General features: G+C 32.0%; 1 protein-coding gene across 1 annotated transcript in view; it reads left to right on the top strand.

Annotated features, from left to right (window-relative positions):
• The window catches only part of LOC117024612 (solute carrier organic anion transporter family member 6A1-like), a 106,459-nt gene that overhangs the window by 65,630 nt on the left and 13,844 nt on the right, over window positions 1-26,985 (top strand). Inside the window, exons 11-15 of the mRNA XM_033110022.1 lie at window positions 2,016-2,169; window positions 5,440-5,627; window positions 14,475-14,539; window positions 16,583-16,720; window positions 21,316-21,428. Coding sequence (XP_032965913.1) covers window positions 2,016-2,169; window positions 5,440-5,627; window positions 14,475-14,539; window positions 16,583-16,720; window positions 21,316-21,428 — 658 coding nt within the window. The remainder of the gene's footprint in view (window positions 1-2,015; window positions 2,170-5,439; window positions 5,628-14,474; window positions 14,540-16,582; window positions 16,721-21,315; window positions 21,429-26,985) is intronic.

The following is a 26,985-nucleotide window of genomic DNA, read 5'->3' as shown; positions in this document are numbered from 1 at the left end:
ATCAATATACAGGAATCTATGGTATATATGTACTACCTACAAACAACTGGAAATTCATATTAACCAAAAATATTATTAGCAATCATTATCAAGATAAAGAAATACTTAAGGATAAATATGATAAAAAAATGTGAAAGCCCTCTACATTGATGACTACAAAACATTGCTGAGAGAAATTAAAGACCTAAGTTTTAAATGGAAAAATATTTCATGTTCATGGGTTACAAGGCTCAATGTTGTTAAAATGTTAATCCTCCCGAAATTGATGTATGTATTCAGTGTAATTACAATCAAAATCCCAGCAGACTTTCTTTTTTACATATTGGAAAAATAACTTTTAAATTCATATAGATATACAAAGGATCTAGAAAAACAAACTATACTGAAGACGAACAAAAGTGGAGGACTAACAAACAGCAAAGCTACAGTAATCAAGAAAGTGGTGTTAGTATAAATATAGACAGTTAAATCAGAATGGTGTCTAGAACAGAATGGAGTCTAGAAATAGGCCTAGATATAAGAGGATAATTGATTTTTGACAAGGTGCGTATGTAATATAGTCATTTTAATAAAAGATGCCGGAACAATTATGTATCTATATGTAAACAAATGTCTTGTACCATATAAAATAACTCAAAATGGATTGTAGATATAAATGTGAAATGTAAAATTCCAAGAACATAAGGAAAATTTCTGTTAACTTAAGTTCAGGAAAGATTTCTTAGATCACCAAACATGTAATCCATAAAGTAATATGTTGGTAAATTGGGCTTCATCAGAATAAAAAACTTCTGCTCTTTGAAAGACCCTGTTAAAGGGAATTACAACATAGACTGTGAGAAGATATTTAAAAATCATACATCTAACAAAGGACTTGTTCCCAGAATATATAAAGAACTCTCAATGCTTAGTAATAAGAAAACAAACAATCCAGAAAAATGGGGAAAATATTTGAATATTTAACCAAGTAATATACACAAATGGAAAATAAATGCATGAAAGGATGCTCAACATCATTAGTGATTAGAGAAATGCATATTAAGAACCACACTAGGAAACTACTATATCCCTGTTAGAATGTCTAAAATTAAAAAGACTGACCATACCAAGTGTTGACGAGGATGCAGAAAGCAACTGACACTCATACAGTGCTAGTGGGAATGTAAAATAGCACAACCACTGTGGAAAACTGATAGTTTCTTAAAAAGTTAAATGAACACCTACCAAGTTATCCAAACATTCTGCTCCTTAATATTTACTCAAGAGCCTGGAAGTATATGACCATACAAAGACCACATAAAGATCAGCTGCATGAAAGGAGCCAGACAAAGAAAGTGCACATCCTGAATTATTCCATTTCACAAAATGTTATGAAATTCAAACTAATGAAGAGTGTCAGAAGTACCGTTTCCCCGAAAATAAGACCTAGCCAGACAATCAGTTCTAATACATCTTTTGGAACAAAAATTAATATAAGAGCCGGTCTTATTTTCCTATAATATAAGACCAGGTATAATATATAATATAATGTAATGTAATGTAATGTAATGTAATGTAATGTAATGTAATGTAATGTAATACAATACAATACAATACAATACAATACAATACAATATAATACAATACAATATAATGCTGGGTCTTATATTAATTTTTGCTCCAAAAGACACATTAGAGCTTGTCCGGCTAGGTCTTATTTTTGGGGAAACATGGTAGATCAGCAGATGCCAGGGTGGAGGTATTACAAAGGGGCGTGAAGAAACTTTTGGGGGGAGTGATTATATTTGTTAACATGATTGTGGTAATGGTTTCACAAGTGTATACATACTCGTACATCAAAAAATTTTTAAATTGTAACTTTAAACATGTACAGTTTATTGTATATATTAGTTATACTTTAATAAAGCTGTTAAAAAGAAATTTTAATATTTTTATGACTCATTGATATCTTGATGTGTACATTAATAAGTATAATACAAAGGCATTATAGTTATGTTCAATCTCTTTTTGTACAGAACAGGGCAGTTGGGAAACCTGACAGCTCCTTGCAATTCTCACTGTAGATGCTCACCTTCATTTTATTCTGCTGTATGTGGAAGAGATGATGTCGGGTATTTTTCTCCTTGCTTTGCAGGCTGTACATATTCTAAAACATTCGGTGATCATAAGGTAATTATTTTTAATTATGTGTCTTCCTCTTCAGTGAGATGATATTGAATTTGTAGATGATGTTTACATTTTACTCCTAGCTCTCTATAATAAAGTTCCCCTCCTCCTTATTTTCCTTTTTATTAATTTTTAAAACAAGAAAAGAACATTCGCTTTATGGCCACAATACAAAAAGCTTATGGGAATCGGGAGTAGAAAAGATACTCCTACAGTAAAATATGCCTCCATATATTACATTATCCCAATTGTATGCTTTTAAAGCAATGGGTGATTATCACCTCCCTCTTGCCATAGCAATGTTAAACGAAGCAGTCTAGGAGAATGTTTTGTCTTCCACTTACGTAGTTTATCATAGTTCTCTCCCACATATCAACAGCACCTAATACACCAAAATCTTGAACCACAATCTTCCCCGCTCCAATTAGTTGATCAATACTATCCTTCTGGTCACCTTTCACTTGGCTTTACCTTCTTCTGAGAAATTCAAAATATCTATTGTGTACCCTCTTGTTGTCTCTGTTTTAGCCCCGCATTAACTCAGAAGTGGTAATCAGTCCTTTTATTATGTGCCAGAGATTACTGTCCATACAAGGCCTGTATAAACATTTCAGACTTTCTAGAGAGGTAAGAGAGTTAGAGAAGACGTATATGGCAGCAATACCAATAACTTAAAATTTAATATGTCATTCCTGTTTGTCCTTTGATATTTATATTAATCAGATATCATTTTAAAATTCCCATATTTGCTCATCTTTGGGGCCATTACCATCAGATTTTCTTATTTCCCCGGGCCTTCTACCAACCTCCAGATAAATTTCCTTATTTTGTCATATAGAGCAGTTGATCACTTTGCTACTGGTTCGACGCCAGTTTAATTTTCTTATATACACAGTTGCTTAAATAAGATTTTAGCTAAATAATGAACTGAAACTTCGCCTTCTCCCTTGTAAGTAGTTCTCTGAACCTTTCAGAGCCTGATATCTTGTGATTCTACCATCTGTTCACCAAACCTTCTTCATATTTTCACTTTTGCCTTTAGCCAGCCTAGGTTCTGTAGCCTACAACCATTTTATATACTGGATATCTTTTGTGTTACCTCCAGACCCACTTTTCTCCTGTCTTTACCCTTCTTATTATTCCAGGAGACTGATCTATAGGATGAGAGCTCCTTTGCCTCTGGTTTTTGACTGGATTAGAATAATAAGGAGTTCTAAAGAAAATCAGAAAGACGGGGGAAACAAAGTGAAGTTGTGTTTATTTTTTTGGTTTCCTCTCTGACTCACGGAGCAGCTGCCTCCCTTGCCTGACGGTCTCAGTTTCTTTCAGGGAAATCTCCACGTGAGTTTCTCCTTCTGGTAACCATCCCTACCCTAAGATCCTTCAGAAAATCCTTTCAAATCTACTTTTAAAATATATGCTGAATCTGACTATCTTCATTTTCTCTGATACTATCCTGATTCGAATCGCCATTGTCTTGCGCCTTATTTCAATAGCTTTTAAACTGTTTTCTCTGCTTTCATCCTTGCCTTCATAGTCCAATAGTCTCAATATATCAGCCAACTGATATATTGAAATGTCATTTATACATATATCCTTCCAATGGTTTCACATTATTAAGATTAAAATCGATCTTATAATTACTTATCAGTTTTTATATAATCTACCTTTCCCCCACTACTCTGGTTTTATTTCGTCTTAGTTTCCTTCATATTCATTCTGTTCCAGCCACATTTTTCTCCTTGCTTTTCTTTGAGCTTACCCAGGGCTTTTTCAATTTCTGTTTTTGTTTTTGTTTTCCTACCCAGAATGCACTTTTTCTGGATAACCAAATGGCTCACTATCTTACCTTCTTCAGATCTCTGCTCAAATATCATGGTGTCATTGAGGTAGTCACTGATCATGCTAAGTTCACCCCTACAATCCCTGTATTTTTTCCTTGCTTTATTTTTTTATCCAAAGTATGTCACCATGTGCTTCATTATCTTTTGTTTGTTTGTTTTGTTGTTTTGTTTTTTTAGTTGTCCAATCCAAGTAAAAAGTTGTCTATATGAGGACAGGAATTTTCTTTTTTCTTTCTTTCTTTCTTTCTTTCTTTTTTTTTAATTAAAGTACAGGGATTTCTATTGTAGTGGTTAGTGTGTTTTCCCAACACCTAGAATAATGTATAGTACATGAACACTAAAAAAAAAATGTAGTGGATAAATGGATAAATGGATAAGTGGAAAAATGAATAAATTTCAATTGAGATATTTCTGTTTGTTATTTAGCATATCCAGTAACACTTAGCACCTCCTGCAAACAAAATGATTTTTGGACCATCATTTTATAACTCACTCAGATTCAAGCCATTTTTGTTTCTTCTTATTCCTTCACTAATGATCTAGTTCCATATTTCTGTTGAATTTATTATAATTTTTTAAACTTAGAATCTTTTCAATAGATTAATAAATTGCTAACTGGTCTCTGTATCTTCAAACTCTGTTTATTTCTTAGAAAATATCACCAATTCATTTTTCTTGAATTATCAACCCTTCAACAACCATCCCAAATTTTATTAGTTCCCATTCAGTACTACATTGTTACTTTCATTGGCACTAGACACTATGCCTTTGGTAAGCCCCTTCCTTCACTGAAAAAAATTGATCAATTTTTAAAAATTAAGTACAACTGTGTTTGTATGAAGACAAATATGATCAGCCTGAGTCATTATTATTATGTTCATTTTTTTTAATTTAAAAAACACTAAAATTACATTTTTATGTGGCCCTGTTGTATTTTGGGCCTTAGACACTGCCTACTCTGCATAATAGATAATAACCCTATCTGATTACATACAAAATGAAGTCCTGTCTTTGCAGTACAGTCCCAAAATCTCCTGCATTTGGGCAACTGTCCATATTTCAAATCCTAGCAGAAGTTACATGTTATTCATTTCATTTTCCTTAATTGCCATCAATTTACATAGTTCTCCAACAATTATTTGTGTAAATATTTTTGGTGGAATTTCTTGAATTAATGGAATTTTTCCTAAGTTACTATAATTAATTAACACACACACACACACACACACAAGTCTTTGTTAGGTTAAAAAACTTGTACTTATCATTAATATTTTATTTCTAAATAATGGCTGGCAAATTTCATGTAAGGGTATTTACTAATAAAACTGGCTAGTCTCCCTGTGGTTATTGATTTAATTTTTATTTTATGATAAGTTTTTGCTTTATGACTATATTTCTAGAAGATTGTTTCCAATCTTAATTTTCACAGACATACTTCAATTGTTCTTGCATTGATGAAGGATTAATAACCTCAGATGATCAAGGTGATTTTATTGATGCTAGATCTGGAACATGTGATGCAAAGTGCTATAAATTACCTTTGTTCATTGTTTTAACCTTTTCTACAATTGTATTTTCTGGTTTCTCTGATATACCAAGCATCCTGACCATCCTTCGGTATGTATATATTATTCATAATCATTGTTCATTTAATACGTAAAAAGTCAATTTTAGGAAGATTTTACAACATTGTAGTAAATGATTTACTTTTTTGTTTCAAGGTAGCAACTGCTAGAGAGGAAATTGTTAGATTTTCAAAAGTCATATGTATGTTTAATTCTCTATTTTAACTAATTTGTATAAAGTATATAGATATCACATTTAGTTTGAATTAATTAAATTTAATTTACAACATGGTAAAATATTGAACCTATTTTCCTTTATTAGCTCTGTGAATATGTAGTATTGTCAAATGTCTGTTCATGTCTTTTGTCTATTTTTACATTGGGTTTTCTGTTTTTTCATTATTGATTTGCAAGACTTCTTTATATATTTTTTATATACTCCAAGTAGGGGGTCATTTGTCATATATATTCATCACAAATATCTTTTCTAACTCTACAGCTCGCCTTTTCATTCTGACAGTGGCATCTTTTGAGTGAAATAAATTTTAATTTTAATATCCAGTTTAAGAAATCTTTGCCTAATCAAAATCATGAGGATATTTTTTATGTTATTTTAATAAAAGAACATCTAATCAGAAATTCAGCTGGAGATGACTATTTTGTATGAAGTAGGGATTCAGGTTTATTTTTCTCATATGCATATGGATGTTAATTGACTCACCACCATTTATTTACAGGCTATCCTTCCCAACAGCAATGTACCAATGGTCTTTCTATATGTGGGTCTATTTCCACACTTTATTCAGTTCGATTGATTTATTTGTGCATCACTGCACCAATATTACAATGTCTTGATTGCCCTGCATTTTTTGTGAATATTTATGTCAGGCTTTGTTGTAAGCCCATCTTTGAGATTATCTTGGCCATTCTTGGCCCTTTGTATTTCTAAGTGATTAGAATTACTTACTCAGCATAAAAAACATGCTAAGATTTTGATTGGAATGCCTTCTAAACAATTTGAGAGAATTGCTATACTTACCACACTGAGTCTCTTGATCAGTCAGTGAGGTATAATTTCTTCATTTATTTAAATATTCATTTATTTCTTCCAATAATGTTTCATAATTTTTTCATGGTGGATGTCATATACCTCCTTCATTAAATTCATTTTTAGGTAATTGATGTTTACTATAGCACAGTATAGTATAGTTGTTTATTGCTGGTATGAAGAAATGCAATTCATTTTGTGCTTTGACCTTGTATTTTGTGACTGTGCTCATATTAAGTTTTCATAGTTAGTTGGTAGATTACTTCAAATTCTTTGTGTACATAATTATAATCTGCAAATAACTATTTTTATTTCTTCTTTTCCAAACTTCGTACCTTTTTTTCATGCACTGATTAAAGTATCCTGTATAATGCTGAATAGAAGTATGATAGTTACTGTCATTATTTCTTATGTCCATTAAGATGAAGGCTTCTGATATTTCATTATTAGATTTGAAATTTGCTGTAAATTTCACCATTAAGTGTGGTATTTATACTATCAGAATAAGCCACTTTGCTTCCATTTCTAATTCACTAAATTTTTTTTAATAATAAAATTTGAAATTTATCAAATGCATTTATTTGATATATCTATTGAGATTATTACAATATGATATGTCTGTTTTATTCTAGGAATAAATTGGATTTGATTCATTTTGCTGATATTTTTTAGAGTTTTTGCATCTGTATTCATGAATAAAGTTGCCTTCCAAGTTTCCCTTACTATTAATGTACTTCTTTGGTTTTGGCATAAGTGTTATTCTGGCCTCATAAAATGAATTGGGAAGCGTTTTCTCTTTTCCTAATATTTGTCCAATTTAACAAGGTGTGCTATTACTTTTTAAATTAAACCTTTGGAAGAAATCACTGTGATGTGGGCCTGGAAATTTCTTTGTGGGAGGTTTTACATTAAAAATTGAATGACTATGTATGTGAGGACTAATAAATTTTTCTTTTATCTTTAAAATTTCGATCATTTTACTTTTATCTTTATAAATTTTTTTTTATTTTACTCACATATATCTTCTGTATATTGCCTTTTCTATCCAAGTGTGCATACTGAAAGTCTTAATACATATTTTTTCTCATTCTTTAAATTCAAATTTGCCTTTGAATGTGTTTTTTTTTTATTTGAACAATGCATTATTCAGTATAGTTTAATTTGTAAGCATTTGGAAATTTATTTGTTATATTTTTGTTATTTTAGATTGAGTCCACTGTTTTCTTTTCTTTTTTTTCATTGTTTTCAGAGAACATATATTTATGGTTTCTTTCCTTGAAAATTTATTTAGACTTACAAATGATTTAAAATTTTTTGTCTATTATTGTGGATTTGTCTATTATTTCTATCATCTTTTCTGTATATATGTTGAATCTATATTAGTTTAAAACAACTTTAGAATTGCTACCACTTCCTGCTTTATCGACCCCCTTTATCCTTATGAAATAATCATCTAATTAACTTTTTGTCTTAGAGTTACTTTTTCTGACTTTAATTTTGCTTCATCTGTTATATTTTCATAGTGTATACTTTTCTACTTTTACTTTCAATCTTTCTTTGACTGTTTAAGGTATATCTCGTAAGCCACATAGAGTTGCCTTTTAAAAAATTCAGCTTAACAACTTAATTTTTTAATTAGAGTATACAGACTATTACATTTTAAATAATTGCTAATATGTTTGTGTTTTCATCTATTATTTTAGTGTTTGTTTAAAAATTTTTTCTACTTGTTCTTTTAGTTCTTTCTTTACTTCTGTTGAATTGAAATAGTTATCTTTAGTTTTCATTTTTTCCCTCTTTATTTTGCTAAATATGTACTATTTTATTCTTCTTGTAGTAGTCACTTTAGACATTACATGAGTATATTATTAGAGTCCAATGTACATTAGCACTTTTGCCACTTCGTGGACAATGTAAGAACGTAGAATACTTCAATTCCATTAGCTAACTCTCCTCTAAACTTTTGTTATTGTTGTCATGTATTTTGGGACTATGTAAATTTTAAATCCAAAAGGATGTAATTTTATTTATTATATATTTAATATCATAGTACCAGAATCTTTTTTTTCTTGCATTTTTTAGGGATCATTTCTTTCCTCCAGAAAATTTTTTACTGTGGGTCTTCTGAAAATGATTTTTGTTCATTTGTTTTTTCTTTAAAAATGTCTTTACCTACTTTTATTATAAAATTATATTTTGGCTGTTTGTGGAATTCCAAGTTGGTGGCTATTTTCTTTCAGTACTTTAAAGAACTGTTTAACTATCTTACTGATTTCTATGAGAACATTTTATTGCTGTTCCTTTGATTGTAATATGTCTTTTATTCTAGATGCTTTTAACATTTTCTCCTTGTCTTTTGCTGTCAGCAATTTTACTATGATATTCCTTAATATAATCTTATTTGTCTTTATGTTGCTTGGAGTTTTAAAATTTTCTTGATGGCTTAAAAAAAATATCTTGTTGTCTTTTCCTGATATCTATTAGGATGGCAAGTATATTAGTTTATCCTAAAAAGTTATAACAGGCTTGGTGGCTAAAATAACAGAAATTTATTTTCTCACAGTTCTGGAGGCTAAAACTCTGAGATAAAGGTATCGGCATGGTTGGTTGCTTCTTAGGGCTATGAGGGAAGGACCTCTCTTTGGCTTGTAGATGGCCATCTTCCCCTGAGTCTTCACATTGTCTTTGCTCTGTACATGTCTGTGTCCATATTTCCTCTCCCTATAAGGACACCAGTCATACTGGATTAGGGCCCACCCAACTGACCTCATTTTAACTTAATTACGTCTGTAAAACCATGTCTCCAATATGGCAGCATTCTGAGGTATGGGACGTTAGGAGTTCAGAATGTAAATTTTGGAGGGGATACAATTCAGCCCATAGCAATAACAAACCACCTCAAATGTAATCACTTAATAATTTATCCTTATCTTGCATAGTTCTGAGAGTTGACTGGACTCAATGGGGTGGTTCTTGCTTGGGGTTTCTCATGAGCTTGTGGTCAGTTGGCACATAACTCTTGAATCATCTGACAGCATGACAGGGCTGGATTTCCAAGATGGCTGATAATTTAGGCAAAATTTTCTGGGAGACTAGTTGGGGCTGTTGATTGGCTATAAGTGGCCCCTTTATGTGACTTGTACTTCTGCTAACTGGGTGCAACAATTTCAAAAGGGTGCAACCCAGCAGCCCAAGTATTAATGTTCCAAGAAAGCCAAGCATAAGCTACAAGGCATAAGCTGTAAGGCTTCATTTGTCCTAGGCCAGAAGTCCAAGAATGTCACTTTTCTGCATTCTATTTGTCAAAGTCATTATGTTTCAAGAGGAGGTTGATTAGATTGTACCTCTTGATGTCAGGAGCCACATGCATGTATGGGGCGGGGAGGGGAAGATATCAATGACAGTCACCTTGTGTGATTATCTGCCACCGTATCTTTCATTGATTTTGTACAATTCTTAACTATTTTTTCTGCAGATATTGTTTCTGCTCCATTCTTTCTCTACTCATAAATCTTTCATTGTGTCCATGTGTTTCTTACGCTCCTTTACTTTCTATTTTTGTTTTTGTGTTCCATGCTTCAAACTAAAGTTTTTTCACTTATTTATATTCTAATGTACTAATCGTATCTCCACCTGCTTTTCTAGTTACTTATACTTCAGTTTACTAATTCTGTCTTCACCTATGTCTAATTAGCTATTAAATCCACCTATTGAGTTCTTAATTCTAATTGGTGTGATTGTCAGTTATATAATTTCATCACATTGTAGTAGATTCTAGTTCTCTGATAATATTCTCTACCTTGTCATTTGTTCTCTTGGACATTAATTCCCCAAATTTAAAATCTCTCTCAGATATCTAGTATTTGAATATGCTATAGAACTATTTATCTTGTATTTGTTTTCCTCTTGATCTTGTCTCTTATAATTCCTGTAACACTGGGGGTATAAACAAAAAACTAATTAAAATGGTAACCTAAAAGTAACCTAAAGGGGTGGGATAGAAATAGGGGTTGATGAGGGCAGGGGTTTAAATAAGCAAGGCTTTCCAGAATGTTCTCTTTATATTAATATTTCTTTGCTTTCTAAGCATGTAACTATACTACAAATTTAACAAATGAAGTTTGATCTTTTTAAAAATACAATAAAAGTCAAAGCTAAAGACATAAATTGTGAAATCATTATCAAATAAGTGCTAATTATAGTCATGGAAGTGGAATAGGATGGAGTATTTGCAGAATGTCTATGCTCCTACAGAGGATAATTAGAAAAGCAGGGTTAGATGATAAAAATCATATGTTTAAAGTCAGAAAGCAGCAGAGGACTAGAGGCATTAAAATTCCAGAGAGAGCAGAGGCTTTTAGAGGCGGATAGGGATCTAAAGCTGTCTCTGAGGTTCTTGCCAACTCTTGATGAGGGATGAATGCTGACAATCAAGACTGGGTCCAACTTGTGGTCCTGTCAAAATGTCCACAGAGACATTTGGTCCACTCCAAAAAGTTCTTGATATTTGGTCCTGTCTAAAACTTTCACAGAGGTAAAAGGCAGGAAGGGCTATTATTGTCAATACAGCCACAATACAATTATTGAACCAATAAGACATGATAGTATTTTTTATGTGTTAATTCTGTAAACCAAAAGTAGAAATAAATATAATGGGCTCTTTGAACCTAGGGATGTTTTCTAAGTGTGGTCGTTTTTGACAGGACCAAGTATTAAGGGCAATTTGGTGTGGACCAAATATATTCGTGGACATTTTGGACAGGACCCAATGTCCTGCAAGGCTACGTCCAGGTAGAAGGGCACTACTGGGAAACAAGCAAACTGGCAAAGTTTTTGGTGATCACATGGGGCTAAGAATAACAAAATTCCTTTTCCATTGGAAAAATTTTCTGAAATATGAAGGTATGTAAGGCTTAAGTCTAAACAGAAAAGTATCATGATTTGTCTGTATCTCTCTGTCAATGTTCTTATTAAGAAAAACTAGTTCTTCCATTCTTTCCCTTCCATCTCTTATTATTTTAACATGTTTATGTCTTCTCAACTTTGATAGTCACCATGGATTCAAACAAAAAGGTAGAAGAGCACTTTAAGGAAAAAAAAAAAAAAAGAGGAATGAAAATGACCAGGTTCCTGCTGCCTTGATGGACATTTGAGGATGGATAGACAGGGAGAAAAGTACTTAAAAATAATATTAAAACATGCTACAAAGAAATTAGAGAAAAATTCAATGAGAAAATTATAGGATGATCTAACTTAGTCTGGGGATTCAGAGAGGGTATGCCTGAAGAAATGACACTTAAACTAGGACCTAAAGGATGGGAGATGGTCTCCCACACTGGGAGACTACAGTTGTCTCACACAGTGGGACCAACATGTGCAAAGATTCTGAAGTAGCTTTATAAGGCTATTGTATTTTAGAATGTGGTGAACAAGGGGGAAGATAAAGGCAAAAACTGTGACGTGGCAAGGAGTAAGACTAATGGAATCAGGTGACCCTTGTAAATTGTTTTTGGCAATCCTAGATTTTATCCTAAGAACAATGGAAAGCAATTGAAGGATCCTAGTGGAGCAGTGAAATAATCAGAATTTCACCTTAAAAAAATCACTGTGGCTCTTATATGGAGAGTGGACTGAAAGGATAAGGATGGTTGTTGGGAGGTAAATTAGGAAGTTATTTCAGTTTTTTGTTCTTTTCAGGCAAAAAATACAGGCTTGGAATAGACCAGTGGAATTAGAGATGAAGAAAATCAGAGAAAGAGATATGACAAGGAATTATTTCTAAAAATAACAATATTTGATTATTGATTGTCTGTGGTGAATGAGGAAAAGGATGGTATAAAGGATGCATCTTTCCAGGTTTTGGATTTGACAACTACATGGATGATGGTTTCACTTCTTATGATAGGGAGTACGGGGGAAGAGTGGCTTTTGTGTAAGGCACGAACTTAAGTCTAGAACTGTTGTCTTACATGAAAGATATAGACTGAAAATATAAATATAGAAGTTGTAAGAAAGAGTAGAGGCTGCCTTTTACATTTTGGAAGAGTATTAACCAATTTTTTGTTTACACTATGAAATTCTGAAATCATCCTGTCATAGCCTTACTTGTTAACAGAATACAAAAAAACCTTCTCTTTTTTGTTAAAACATTGTAGTGTTTCATTAAAATTTTATTCTTTTATTCCTATATATTATTTATTTTTGTGCTGTTCATTTAATTGATTTTGGAAAATCCTGAGAATCATTAATCTTTTCATCTTGCTTTGTATATCAGAAAGAGGCTTATAATCAAACTGAAGATATATACATACTTCTTAATGATTATACTTATGGGTTATGGTCTATTCTAGAGATACTTTAGAGAGCACCAGGATCATATTACATCTAAGAAAACTACTTATGCTAAATGAAACAGAACACTCAATTATAGGTGGGCATATGACCATTTCCATTTTATACCAAAAACTTTATACGAAAGTGTGGTTCTAAAATGTGACACTTCACTTCTTTTACCTCTCTTTAATGAATCTTCTTGTAATAAAAATGTATATTACTTTTTATTTTAAAATATAAGTATCATTTGAGAATTGGTTTTCATTTTCCTAGTAGTAAACATTTGAGGAAACAATATATATATTTTTCCAGGTTTATATAGGTGGAATTATCTCACTTTTTTCAAAATAGTCACAAAATACTGTATGTATGCTACATTTTAATAAATTGAGTAATTTGGGGTACAAATATTGATCATACTGGTTTGTTGTTTGAGTCATAGAATAAGTAAACAAAAGTAAGCATAGTTTATTTAAAATATCCACTTAAAATGTAGTTTTTATTGTTTACTTCCTAAAATGTTGATTATTTTTTATTGTATTTTCAATTTATTTTTCAAACTACAATATGTAATGTTATGCATTATTTTTCCCTTTTAAACAAATGGCTTAATCAGTAGGATATACTGCCTTCATTGTTTTTTTATTTGGAAAAGTTATTTTTCATTTATTTTAGCTTTTGAATAGTGAGGGCAGCAGTGAGAGGCCCGTGAGGAAAAAAGATGACACCCTCAAATTAGGACAATTCAATTAAGATTAAATAAAGTGGCTATTTAAAATGCGGGCAGGGTTTAAGGAATCCCAAGGTATAGTGCAGTACCTCTGGTGTCTTACCACCCCAGGCCAAAGGAAAACAACGGTAGAAAGGAGAAAGACCTGTAGGGGTGACATCTTTGTCTCGGCACCCAGTCAGCCTGACATAACTCTGCAGGGATGGAGCCTGGGATGGAGCCTGGGAATAACTCTGCAAGGATGGAGCCTGGGAATAACTCTGCAGGGATGGAGCTTCGATCTCACTTTTCTTCCTCACTCCAGAGCACAACAATGGCAGAACCCAATCAGAAGCCAGAAGGCAAGAGAGCCTACTGGTGCAGTCCATTTAGGCCAGCATCCCGGGGCACAGAGCAAGGTAGAGAAGGGTAGAGAGTGGATCTCACACGGACACGTAGAAGAATCTGAAGCAATGGGTGTGCACCACAGAATGAAACAAGAGAAGTGAGAAAGCTAGTGCTATGATTTTTTTTTTCCCCCAACAAAGTGAAAGAAGTATGGCGTTTCAGCCATAACTGCTTCCTCTTTGTAAAGAGCAAAACGCTTTGGAATTGGATGGAAAGGGACAGGATAAGGAGAAATGGAAGGAATTGCAGTTCTTTAATTCAACCAGATTGAACTCTGTTAACTGGCTAAAGGTTCTTAGTCTAATTGATACACTGGGGAAAAAAAATTAATCTTGAACTTGGAAAACTTTCTCTATAGCTAATGATGATGTTTTGATGATGTCATTGCTGTTTACTTGCAGGATTGTATCTGACAAACAGCGTTCTCTGGCCCTGGGTATGAGCTACGTGATTTTGAGAGTATTTGGTATGGACTTTTGGCAATCTTTCTTTACATTGAAATGTTCATTTTTTTGCTACATGTATGTGTCTACATGTAGATTTATTCAAATAAATAATAATGATAAACTGAAATAAACAAGTGAATGGGGGAGCTGCTTTGCAGGATGTAGGAGACAATACTTAATGTAAAAAGACAATGCCTAATGTAAAGCCCATCCTAACTGTCATATAAAATATGTGTTAATATTATATTCAATTAGAAGAGACAGTCTATTTGATCAGAAGCATGCTCATCAAGCTATACAAGTGGTTTGGTAAGCTGAAATAAAATGCTTATGTAAGTATAGCAACTACACGTTGCTTGCATGTTTGGGAAGTCACTAACCTAGACTAGTGCTTTTAAACATTTCATTACCAAATAAATTGAATCTGATGTTTTAAGGATTTTTATCCAAATAAAAAATTGGTTTTGCTGAGGGTAATGCACTCTGTACTGCAGGCTTTCTTAAAATAGCAAAAGCTACCTTTCAAATCCCCATTAGGACTATATATTAGGACCCCTGAGTCAAGAAGTTGATTCAAAATATTGGTGGGGTAAGGAAATAAGATTGGACTGGATTGAAGACTGAAAGATATAATGATAAATGGAATCAAGAATGTAGAGAATTTTAAGTGTGGCTCTGATATGGATCAGAGAAACCATTCTATAGTTAGATCAGCGTGTGGGTTAAAATTAGTTTTTTTACCTGAGAAAAATTAGAGCATATTTTTATGGTGGACAATGATCCACTAGATAAGGACAGATTTGTAATGGAAAAGGGTAAGTAATAGCAAGCGCAGAGACATTTGCCTGCATCAGAAAGGAACCCAGCATAACGATGCATTTTTGAATGGGAGGAGGTAGATCAAGATATTTTAGCTATAGATTTAGTCTCTAGATCTTGCAGGGTTTCACCATCAGAGAATTTAGAGGATACATATTATCTGATTTACATGTACAAGGTAGTTCTGCTGTTGGAGGGAGAAATACTTATAGAAGATAATGTGGAGAAAAAGAAAATGGGGCCTTTTGCTGAAATATGTCATAATTACATTAAATTGGATTCTGGGAGTTGTAGGAGAGAAATCAACATATCCAAGATATATTTGGAGTTGCTGTTACAAAGGTTTATCATGAATTGGGAAACGATGGTGGGAAATACAAAAAATGAGTAGTAGGCCTAATATTTTCACCTCGAACAATTATAAGCTGCATGCCAGCACTCACTGAGATAGGGATTTCTGGTGTTGGATAGTGGTCTTTGGCAGGAATCAAGAGTTGTGACGCTGTCACCCCAATAAACTTTAATTTAAAAAAAAATGAGTTGTGAAGCATGAGGACTCTGATAATTTCTTAAGGGAGATGGTCAATCATTAGACATGTTCTTAGAACCTGGTTCTGATGTCTTTGGGGTGGCTTTTTTTTAATGACTGTTCATTCACTTTTAGCTACAAATGACATTGTTGCTGAGGAAATGCTGTCTCTGAGTATATAGAGATTTTCCTCACGCAGCACACAACTGTTCCTCTGGATAGAGGTCATCTAAATAGGGATACTATTAACATACCAAAGCATTTATACTTTATTTTTCTCAATCTCTTGATAAATAATAGATATCATTTAGATTATGAAACTAAAATTTCAGTTATTAAAAATTTCTTAATTTGAAATCTTTGGAGGTACACTGAGTTTTCAAAATCAGTATTTAGTATCTCCATTTGAAATACTTTCTCCTAAATTTTTAATTAAAAAATTAACAGCAGTTTTGAGATGTCAAATAAATCAGAACATGTACACCATTCTAAAAAGATGGCAAATCTACCAATTTTTTATACTTACAAGGAAAGGACTTTTTGAAAACACATTGTTTCTAGTTATTAACAATCCTATAAGTAAATTCTTAATTTTAAATGATATATTTACAATGAGGATGACTAAATGTATAAGTTTAATTTTAGGATGAAAATCATTCTCATACCAACCTATAGTGTTTTCATGGAGAATTTACAATCATTGCATTTTTCATAGGAAGTATACCTGGACCAGTAGTTTTTAAAATGGTTGGAGAAAGTTCTTGCACCTTTCGGGCTACTGAAAGCTGTGGCGAAACAGGAGGTTGTCGGATCTATAATACGATAAAAATGGCCTACCTATTTGTAGGAATATGTAAGTGACATGTATTGAAGAAATATAGAGAGGTAAAATTGTTTTAAAAACTTATGGTTATTTATACTTGTATAAGGTACAGTAATAATAAACTATGAACAAATGGATACTTTATGATTAAAGAGCCTTATTATATAGAAAATATTTGAACACTGAAGTACTATAGAATTTATGTAAATATTTGAGTCACTTCATTAAATATATAATTGTTTTATGTTATTCCTCAGTTAGGGTGATAATTAGCAGAGTTTCAATTTGGGAAGTAATTTTGCCTGTATACTTATATAACCAAGTTGTTTGACCTTGTAACCTTTCCATTTCCACAGTAAAAGATCGGATTATTTAAAATATTTTTTTTTTTGCTCCAATAAAGAGCATCAAGATACTCTTCTCCACTTAAATGTAATTTTCATATTGTTTCTTTTGCTCAGTGCTTGGCTAGTATTCAGTATTTGTTGAACAAATAAGAGATACAGGGAATTGGGATGCTATGGTGGTGTAAGCTGGGGTCAAAATGTTTGGAAAGATGAGATGTGCTTGTATTACTTTCGAAAATTCATTAGATCTTCCTAGATCTCAATGTATTCATCTGTAAAATTAAGATTTTGGACTACATCATTTCTGAAGTTTTAATCATCACTAACACTGAATGATTTTATTGTATAGATGCTGTTGGTGTGATAAATATTTTAAAGTGTTTATATGTTTTGTGGTTTTATTAAGTGGGTTCAGTAATTCAAAGAACCACATAATGATAGACTCTAATACTTAACAGTAAGGAATACCTGCTTGATAAGCAATGCCTTCTAACTCAGAAGTCAATGATCCAGCAAACTTAGTAAATGCTTAAAGCCAACTAAAGTGAAACTTAAGAAAAATATTTCAAACTCAAAACTGACATTTAAGAAGTCAAAATGAATTCCTCAGAGATAATTCAGTGAAACTAGGCATTGTTCTTAAGCAAGTCCTTTTAAAACAATGCTGAGCCTTTTAAATTTTATTTTAGATATAATTGTAACATGCTTAACTATTTTCAAACACAGAACATAATTGAGCAAATTGATAAACTACTAGAGAACCTGCTAAGGAGTTACTAAAAGGAGATAACAATAATAAAGAACATAAGAAATTATAATGAGAGGGCAAACACAGGAAACTGTAATAGGAATATGCATTTATGACAATATTGTGTAAGCTAGTATATTTGAAAGTGTATTCTATGAATCATTTGAATCAGGAAAACTTGGAGTGCTTGCTAAAAATATAAGTTCCGAGGTCCTGAATTAGAATAGCAGGGATTGGTTGTAGGCATGTGTATTTTTAATAAAGCACCTCGGGTGATTTTAACCACAGTAAACTTTGAAGCTATATGAAACACTCTAAAGCTGTACTGTCCAATATGGTACACATTAACTATTTGTAGCTAAATTTAAATTAAATAAAATTAAATGCAATTTAAAATTCAATTTCACAGTAATAATACGTAGCTAAATTTCACATGCTTAATGGTCACATTTGCCCATTCTACTGGACAGTGCAGATGTAGAACACTGCCATTGTCACAGAATGGCTATGCACACCACCACTCTAGAACAAGACTTATTCAACAGGGGTCCATGAACCTAGGAGCCCACATTGAACTTAAGCATATTTTTCAAATCCTAAAGTTCTATTTTTATATTGTATGTCCAAAAATGTTTTCCCTGTGGAGGAAGGCTGTAACATTCATCAGATTCTCAAAGGTTTTAATCACTCAAAAAGTTGGTAAAACATTTATTATATTAATCCATCAGATGCCTTTGGTAGCAAAGAAATTCTTCTGAGCTTTCTCAAATCTTAAGGTTTCATTGGGAGGTTAAGGTTTCATTACGTACCTTTTACCTCAAATGAAGGATTCCATCAGTTCTAGTTTAATGGGTAGAGAGATGATTTCTAAGTCTTTTGCAACATTTTCCATTTAACTTGCCATGTTTACCCTTCATCAGGGTTTTTTTTTTTTTTTTTGGTAGAATTTTTATTGAAATATAATATGTATTATATATATTCAGTAAAGACTACATATTATAAATATATAGCTCAACACATTTTTATGAAGTTAACACACCTGTAATTAGCATTCATATCAATAAATACAACATATTAGAATTAATGAATTTAGTAAAGTTGCTTAATATACAATCAATATAAAAAAGTCAATTGTGTTTCTATATATTAAGCACAACCAAATACAAAAATACAGTAACATAAAAAAGTCAAGTACCAAGAAAAAAAAATCTGTTGAACGCCATATAAAACCTGTACACTGACGACTACAGATTTTATTGGAGAAACACTAAAACATAAATAAATGAAAAAAATGTATCATATTTATAGATAGGAAGATTTTAAAATGCCACTTTTCCTAAATTAATGTATACATCAAGTGATCACAAAATCCCAGACGGTATTTTTTTAAAACTGACAAGGGACTTGAAATTCATATGAAAGCCCAAGGGCCAAAAATTATCAAGCAAATATTGAAGATGAAACAAAATTAAAGGATACATTCTATCAAATGTCAATACCTATTATCAAGCTATAATAATTAATACAGTAGGGTATTGGTGCAAGTGTCATCACACCAATGAAACAGACTAGAGAATCCAGAAACAAATCCACACATGCACCCTTAATTTATTTGTGGCAAAGGAAGGAGACACTGCAATGGTAAAAAGATGGTATTAAGATGGTCTTTTAAATAAAGGGTAATGAGTCATTTTATATATGCATATAAAATGTATCTTCACTCCTACCTCAAATCATATACAAAAATCAATTCTAGATGCATATTTAAATGTCAAATATAAAAAAAAACACACACAATAAAGCCTTTGAGAAAAACAAGAGAATATCTCCATGGCCTTGGAGTAGGAAGAGATTGCACAAACAGGATACAAAAATCACTAGCTATAAAACAAAAAATCAAACTATATTAAAATTAATAAATTCTGATCATCAAAAGAATGAAGAGATAGAAAAGACAGCCACAGTATAGAAAGCAGTGATAAAGGTATAAAAGTGAAAAAGAACTAAAGTCCAAAATATATAAAGAACTCCTACAAATCAATAACAAGCAAAGGTTAGATAACTTAATAGAAAAGTGGACAAAAGACTTGAAAGACAGTTCACAAAAGTGGATAACCAAATAGCCAAAAAACAGTGAAATGGATAAGTTGTGATAAAATCAATAATGGAGTCCTATACAACGACAAGGAAAGGTACACAATTACATAAATATGGATGAGTCACACAAAAATAATTTTGAAACTAACTAGACATAAATTAGTATGCACTGTATGATTCCACTTACATAATTTTGACATGCTATGTTATACTTGAGAGGCACACAAAATCAACTCTCTTGGTTGGGTTAGTGAATTTGAGGAAACATGAGGAGGGCTTCTGGGATACTGACTGTGTTTTGTTCTTGATCTAGATGCTAGTCACACTGCTTAGTTTGTGAAAAACACTTCAAGCAGTACCCAAAAAATTGATATGTAATTAATATACAATTCCATAATATAGATCTTAGGTTTTTGGTTTGATGGCTTTTGATAATTGAATGCACCTGTGGAACCAGCGCCCAAAATAAGGTGTAGAAATTTCCCTTATTACCCTTTCTAATCAGTGTTCCTCTTCCAAAGATAAAGCTCTTTCAGATATGTATTATAATATATTGGGGTTTTTGCCTGTTCTAGAAATATATGCATCTGTGATACAGGCATACTGGATTATTTGTTTTTGTCTGTCTCGCTTAATGTTATGCTTTGGGAAGATTCATCGTTCTATTCCATAGCAATAGTTTGTACTTTAAAAAATTTTTCTGAGCTCGATTTCATTTTGTGAATATACTACAGCTTATTCATTCTCATTAATGTACGTCTGAGTTGTTTACAATGTGTGGCTATTATAACTAAATGTGTAAAATATTATTGTTATTATAAATGCCGTAGACTCATTAATGTTTCCAATTTTATCTTTTGAAACCACTATAATTGATATTGTCAAGTAATTGATATTGTTGCTCTAAAATATTCTTTACTTTAATTAATAAGGTTATTTGCTTCCCAAGTTCAAGTATTAACTTGAACTTTCTGAAACTTGAAACATGAAAATGAATTAAAACTCCTACAGATATCAATTAGTATTTCTAAAATATTCTATTTATTTTTCAAAAATGAATATTTCAAAAAGAGTAAGGCTGCATGAAATGACTTAAACAGGTTCCAGTTCCTATTGATAGTTAAGTTTTGAATGTAGAAATGCATTTTACTGTTTTTGAATTAAGACGTACTGTGAAATAATAGCACACCTTGCATTTTTTGGCGGGCTATATGTTTAAGAATTCTAAAAGGTCTTGTAAACATTTTAAAAATCTCTTTAAATAACCTGATATGTTTATGACATTAATTACATCATTCTACAATTGGGAAATTGGTAACTTTAGAGATAAAATATACTTACCTTTTCTTTGGTAAATGGCATTCTTTCCACAAATGTTTTTGCTCTAAAAAAATTGATGCATCTGATGGTTGTATTTTTTTTGTTTAATTTAGGTTTTCTTTGCAAAGTGTTCACTATCATCTTCACTGCTATTGCATTTAGCCAATACAAATATTTACTAAAGGAAAACAGTACCATCATGACTATACCTGTGAAGCATGTAACAGTAAAAAAGAAAAGAAAAGAAAAGAAAAGATTTATAACTGGATCATCATTGTGTAAGAATTACACATTATCAGTCCATCAGTGGAGTATTATATTAATAAAATTTAAAACAATATAATATAGTTACATGTTTAATAAATGAATATGATTCCTATGATCCTGTAAGTTTTGTTATATTTTTAATACAAATATAATAATATTGTCTTTGTATTTTCAATTTTTAAAAGATATTCTAAGGTAAACATTTAATACTTTCAATAGAATGATAATACTTTGAAAGAAAAGGATAAAGTGGAAGTGGGAAAATACACATAAGTTAATTCTGATTATAGTGATATATTAGTTATTGGCCTTTGGTTATATGGGATTACTTAGGTTTCATATGTTTTATTCTTGTTACTTTTCATTTGCACCATGGATATTTATTTCTCAATAATTTTTAAAAATAAAATTAAATTTGCCAATCAAGTTCATATAATAAAAATTTTAATTAAGGTTATATTTATTCTCCAAAAGAAAACAATTTTAAACCTTTTGGAAATTAACATTTTATTTATCTTTTATTTGATCGTGGAGAGATTTCCTCAGAAAATTTCTCTGGTCAATTGGCCAGTTTGCAACACACACTATTTTTCATGGTCCTTCAATTTTATCAGACATAAAATTGAATATGGTCATATACATTTCTGTTTTTACCTTAATTTGAATTTTATTGATAAACACTACAAGATATCTGAATTGATATCCATTTTGTACTTTATATTTCATTATATGATTAATAATTATTTCATGTGAAAAAATATTCACATGTAGAAAATTAAATGTAGAAAATGTATCAACCATTGTGGAATTTTTCTTAAGCTTAAAAGTGTTTCTATAAAAAGTTTTGTTTTAATTATTTCATATATCTTTGTAATATATTTCATATATCTTTGTAATATCTTTGTCCAAATTATATAGCAATTTTCCAAATATTGGAATAAAATTCAGATTGTTATAAAACAACTTCTCTACAATGTTTATTTTTTTCTCTTGAGAGAAGGAACAACTGACACAATTTCTCCTTTGTTATTCACGTTAATGACCCTGTGTGTAAGGGTAGGCATTGCCCTATTTGTGGTCTTATCTGGCAGAAGGAAATGTGAAGCAAGGAGTATTCATATCTTACTATATATTTTTCTTTCTTAACTTCAACATTCATTTATGAAAATCTATATACTAGTCTTTAAGTGAAACTCTATTTGACTACTTGACTCATCTCTGTTTGAATTAACAGGACTACAGAACATCTGAGGATCAGAGTATGAAAATAGGAATTTCTCCTTTAAAGATTCTACAAAATGTGTTGCTGTGCCCTACATTCAGAAAAAGAAAATCACACATGATGTTTACCTAAGTAGTAGAAATGTATCTATAGAGATCTTTATTTTCATAATAAAGTTATTTCTTGTGAAACATTTCTCATATGCTTTTAATGTGTATAGGATTTTAAACATAAGTTTACAATATAGATATTTCTAAGAGAATTAAAGTTTAATAGTGTTAGATTATCTATATCATTTCTTAATTTTCTACTGTCTAAAAATATTATTTGAAAATTTATTTAACAGGGAAATGAGGTAAGACAATAACATTCAGATCCATTTTTTATTTATTAATTTATTGGAGTGATATTGGTTAGTAAAATTGTATAGGTTTCAAGTGTGCATTTCTATAATACATCATTTATATATTGCATTGTGTGTTCACTACTCAGAGTCAGTTCTCCTTCTCCATCTCCACCATATATTTGACCCCCTTTACCGTCTTCTACGACCCCCGTCCCCCTTACCTTCTGGTAACCACTAAACTGTTGTGGGTGTCTATGAGTTTTTATTTGTTTGTCTAGTTCGTTTGTTGTTTTCAGTTTTATATGCCACATATGAGTGAAATCATATGGTTCTTGACTTTATCTGTCTGACTTATTTCGCTTAGCATGGCAATCTGAAGATCCATCCATGTTGTTGCAAATGGCAGTATTTCATCTTTTCTTATGGCTGAGTAATATTTCATTTTATATATGTACCACATCTTCTTTAACCAGTCATGTATTGAAGAACACTTTGGCTGTTTTCATATGTCTTGGCCACCATGAATAGTGCTGCAATGAACATAGGGGTACATATATCTTTACAGATAAATGTTTTCAGATTTTTTTTGGAGTAGATACCCAGAAGAGGGATTGTTGGGTCATATGGTAATTCTATTCTTAATTTGTTGAGGAACCTCCATACTGTTTTCCATAGTGAGTGACTGTACCAATTTATATCCCATAAGTAGTGTATAAGGGTTTCTTTTTCTCCACAACCTCTCCAACACTTGTCATTACTTGTCTTGTTGATGATAGCCATTCTAACAGGTGTGAGGTGATACCTTGTTGTATTTTTGATTTGTATTTCCCTAATAGTTAGTGAAGTTGAGCATTTTTTCATGTCTGTCGGCTGTTTGTATGTCTTCTTGGGAAAAGTGTCGTTCAGGTCCTCTGCCCATTTTTTAATTGGGTTGTTTGTTTTTATTGTTGTTGAGTTGTACAAGTTCTGTGTATATTTTGGATATTAGCTCCTTATTGGAAGTGTTGTTTGCAAATATCTGCTTCCATTCAGTTGGTTGCCCCTTTGTTTTGTTGATGGTTTCTTTTGTTGTGCAGAAGCTTTTTAGTTTGACATAGTTCCATTAATTTATTTTTTGCCTTTACTTCTCTTGCCTTTGAGGTAAAATTCATAAAATCCTCTCTGATCCCAAGGTCCATAAGTTTAGTACCTGTGCTTTCTTCTATGCAATGTGTTGTTTCAGATCTTATGTTTAGGTCTTTGATCCATTTTAAGTTAATTTTGGTATACAGTGACAGATAGCAGTCTAGTTTCCTTCTTTTGCATGTGGCTTTCCAGAAAGCGTACTATATGTTGCTGAAAGGTGAAGGGAAGTAAGCGATGAAAATGTCTACTGGATTTAGCAACAAAGAGTTTGTTGGAAACTGAGATGAGAGAAATTTCAGAGGAATTTTAGGAGTAGAAGCCAAATGCTAATAGATTAAGGAATGTGTTGGAGATGAACAATTGGACACACCAAATATAAACAATTTCTATAGGTAGCTGTGAACAAAAGATATAAGCCAGTAGTTGGCTAGAGTCCTGAGGTTTGTTGAGGGTAGTAGATATGGTGGTTATTGCTGTTAGTCTTATGATGGGGGCCTTGAGCATGTTCATGTGCTAGTGGTGAGAAGAAGGAAGTAGTAAGAGATGTTGGTCTAAGAGCAAAAATATTATTCTAAGAGCTAGATTACTCAGGAGGTGATAGGATGCATTCCAAAGCACAGGGAGAAAGATTAACTGTAGTAAAGAGATAGGACTTCTTCTTTTGCAACAGAGGGCACAAAGGAAAGGATGGGTGCAACTGCAGATAATGTTGTAAGTTTGGTGGCCGGAAGGAATTTGAGAGAATTCCTCAAGCCATAGGCTCCTCTGACTGTGTCTCTTTGTCCTTACACTCATTTCCTCGTGACTTAATTTTTATTCTTAACCTATGTTCTGTTACATAATCAGCATGATGCCTCTCTAACTGGTCTATTGGCCTTTTTTTCTTCCCACCTACTACTCTCCTCCAGGCAGTGAAAAGGAATCTTTTTAAAATGCCAATTTGGTCATGTTACACAATGAGTTGTAATTGCTCACCTGCCTGGCTCTTTTCTAGATTACAGCCTTTGAAAGGAAGTATAGTGTTATTCATTACTCTGTTCTTTTTTGTGCCATAAATGTTCAAAAAATAGTTGAGGAACTGAATGGCAAGTGACTTTATCTTTAACACTGTTGGAACCAAAGTTTTTTTTTTTTAAAGAGATTTTTCAGATGATAGATTGCTGAACATAAAGTCATCTGTGGGATTAAGGGAATTCACTATTTTAAGGAGTTGTTTTCAAAGCCACTTCTCAAATTACCCATCTCCCTCACTTGCATATATCTTATTTAAGGCCATTTCAGCAAACTGTGTTCAATTGTAGGTGTAATGTGTCCCCTCTTACCCTCCTGCCAAAACATATGGTGATGTCCTAACCCCTAGTAACTGTAAATGTGACCTTATTTAGAAATAGGATCTTTGAAGATGGAATCAAGTTACGATGAGGTCATATTGGATTAGGGTAGACCCTAATCCAATGACTGGCGTCCTTATAAGAAAAGGAAAATTTGGACACAGAACGCATATGGGAGAACACCATTGGAGTGATGCACATATAAACCAAGGAGCACCAAAGATTGTAGCTAGGAAGAAGAAAGGAAGAGTTCTTTCCTACAGCCTTTGGAGGAAGCATGCCCATGCTGATACCTTAATTTCGGATTTTTAGCACCAGAACTGTGAGAGAATAAATGTATGCTGTTTTAACATCCAAACAACCACCCTTCCCCAACTATATTATTTTTAGAAAAAAATGCATTTATCCTATGCTTTGTTTTTTTCTTTTTTTTTCTTTTTCACTTCAATGTTGTTTGGCTAACAAGAAAGATTCTAAATGACATTAACCTGTTTATGTTGCTATGAATAACACTTAGGAAACAACAATGACTAAGTAAGTGGAAGGAAAGATTTGCCACCAGTCACGGACTTCATATAAGAAATATCATAGGAGAAAAGCCTCCATGCTCAATGATTTCAGGAGGATCACAAAGAAATAAAATTGTTAAATGTTCCGACTCTAAAACTGTTGCACTACTGACAAAATATAAGCTTATAAGGGAGTTTGTTTTTAAAATGTAAAAAAATACCTTTTGCTCTTCATTGAACTAGAGATAACAAAAAGTCTAGTTAGCATTTCTTTAAACACATTTTATTACCTTAAAGTCAGTAAACATAATCCCTTTTTCAGTAGTAAACATTAAGGATGGTATTAGAGCAAACAAATATAATGTTTAAATTGCAATGGGTATCTCAATTTATAAAAAAGTGTTTCAAAAGATTGTATATAAATTGAACTTTTGTGTCATGAACTGACAGATGAAACTACTGTTTAATTAGTCATATAATGTGAACCAGTTTGAGGATAATAAAAATCAATATGAGATAGAGTTTCTGTTTTTCACTTATTGTAAAATATTGCAATGAGTTAAATTGTCTTACTTTTTTTATCTGAGATAGATATATTGTGATGAGTTATCTAAACTGGTTATTGTCATGTACTACTTTTAATATGTAATTCTGCGTTGTGCTGGCAAGTCCAGTCCTAGGGAATGGCAGTATTATTTAGGAAAAATAGCTTTTGTTTACTTTTAGTTCAGGGAGAAGGAAGGCGATAAGGAGAGTTAGGTGTGAACATCAGTGGTTAATTTTTTATGCAAAACCAGGAGACTATGGCAGCCACTTCTGGCCCATTCATTTCTCCACATAAACCACAGGAAATTTTGTTTATTGGGAGGTGGTAGGTAGGGCAGAAGAGGAAAGACAAGGGTTATACCTTTAAATCCATGTGGTCTTGACAAACAGCATTCTTTAGCCCTGGACATAAACATTTGATTTATTTGATTACTGTG

This window comes from Rhinolophus ferrumequinum, chromosome 7 (assembly GCF_004115265.2).
Source record: "Rhinolophus ferrumequinum isolate MPI-CBG mRhiFer1 chromosome 7, mRhiFer1_v1.p, whole genome shotgun sequence".
Classification (NCBI taxonomy): Eukaryota; Metazoa; Chordata; class Mammalia; order Chiroptera; family Rhinolophidae; genus Rhinolophus; species Rhinolophus ferrumequinum.
Note: the sequence above shows the minus strand (reverse complement) of the source record. Positions and strands in the feature narration are given on the sequence as shown.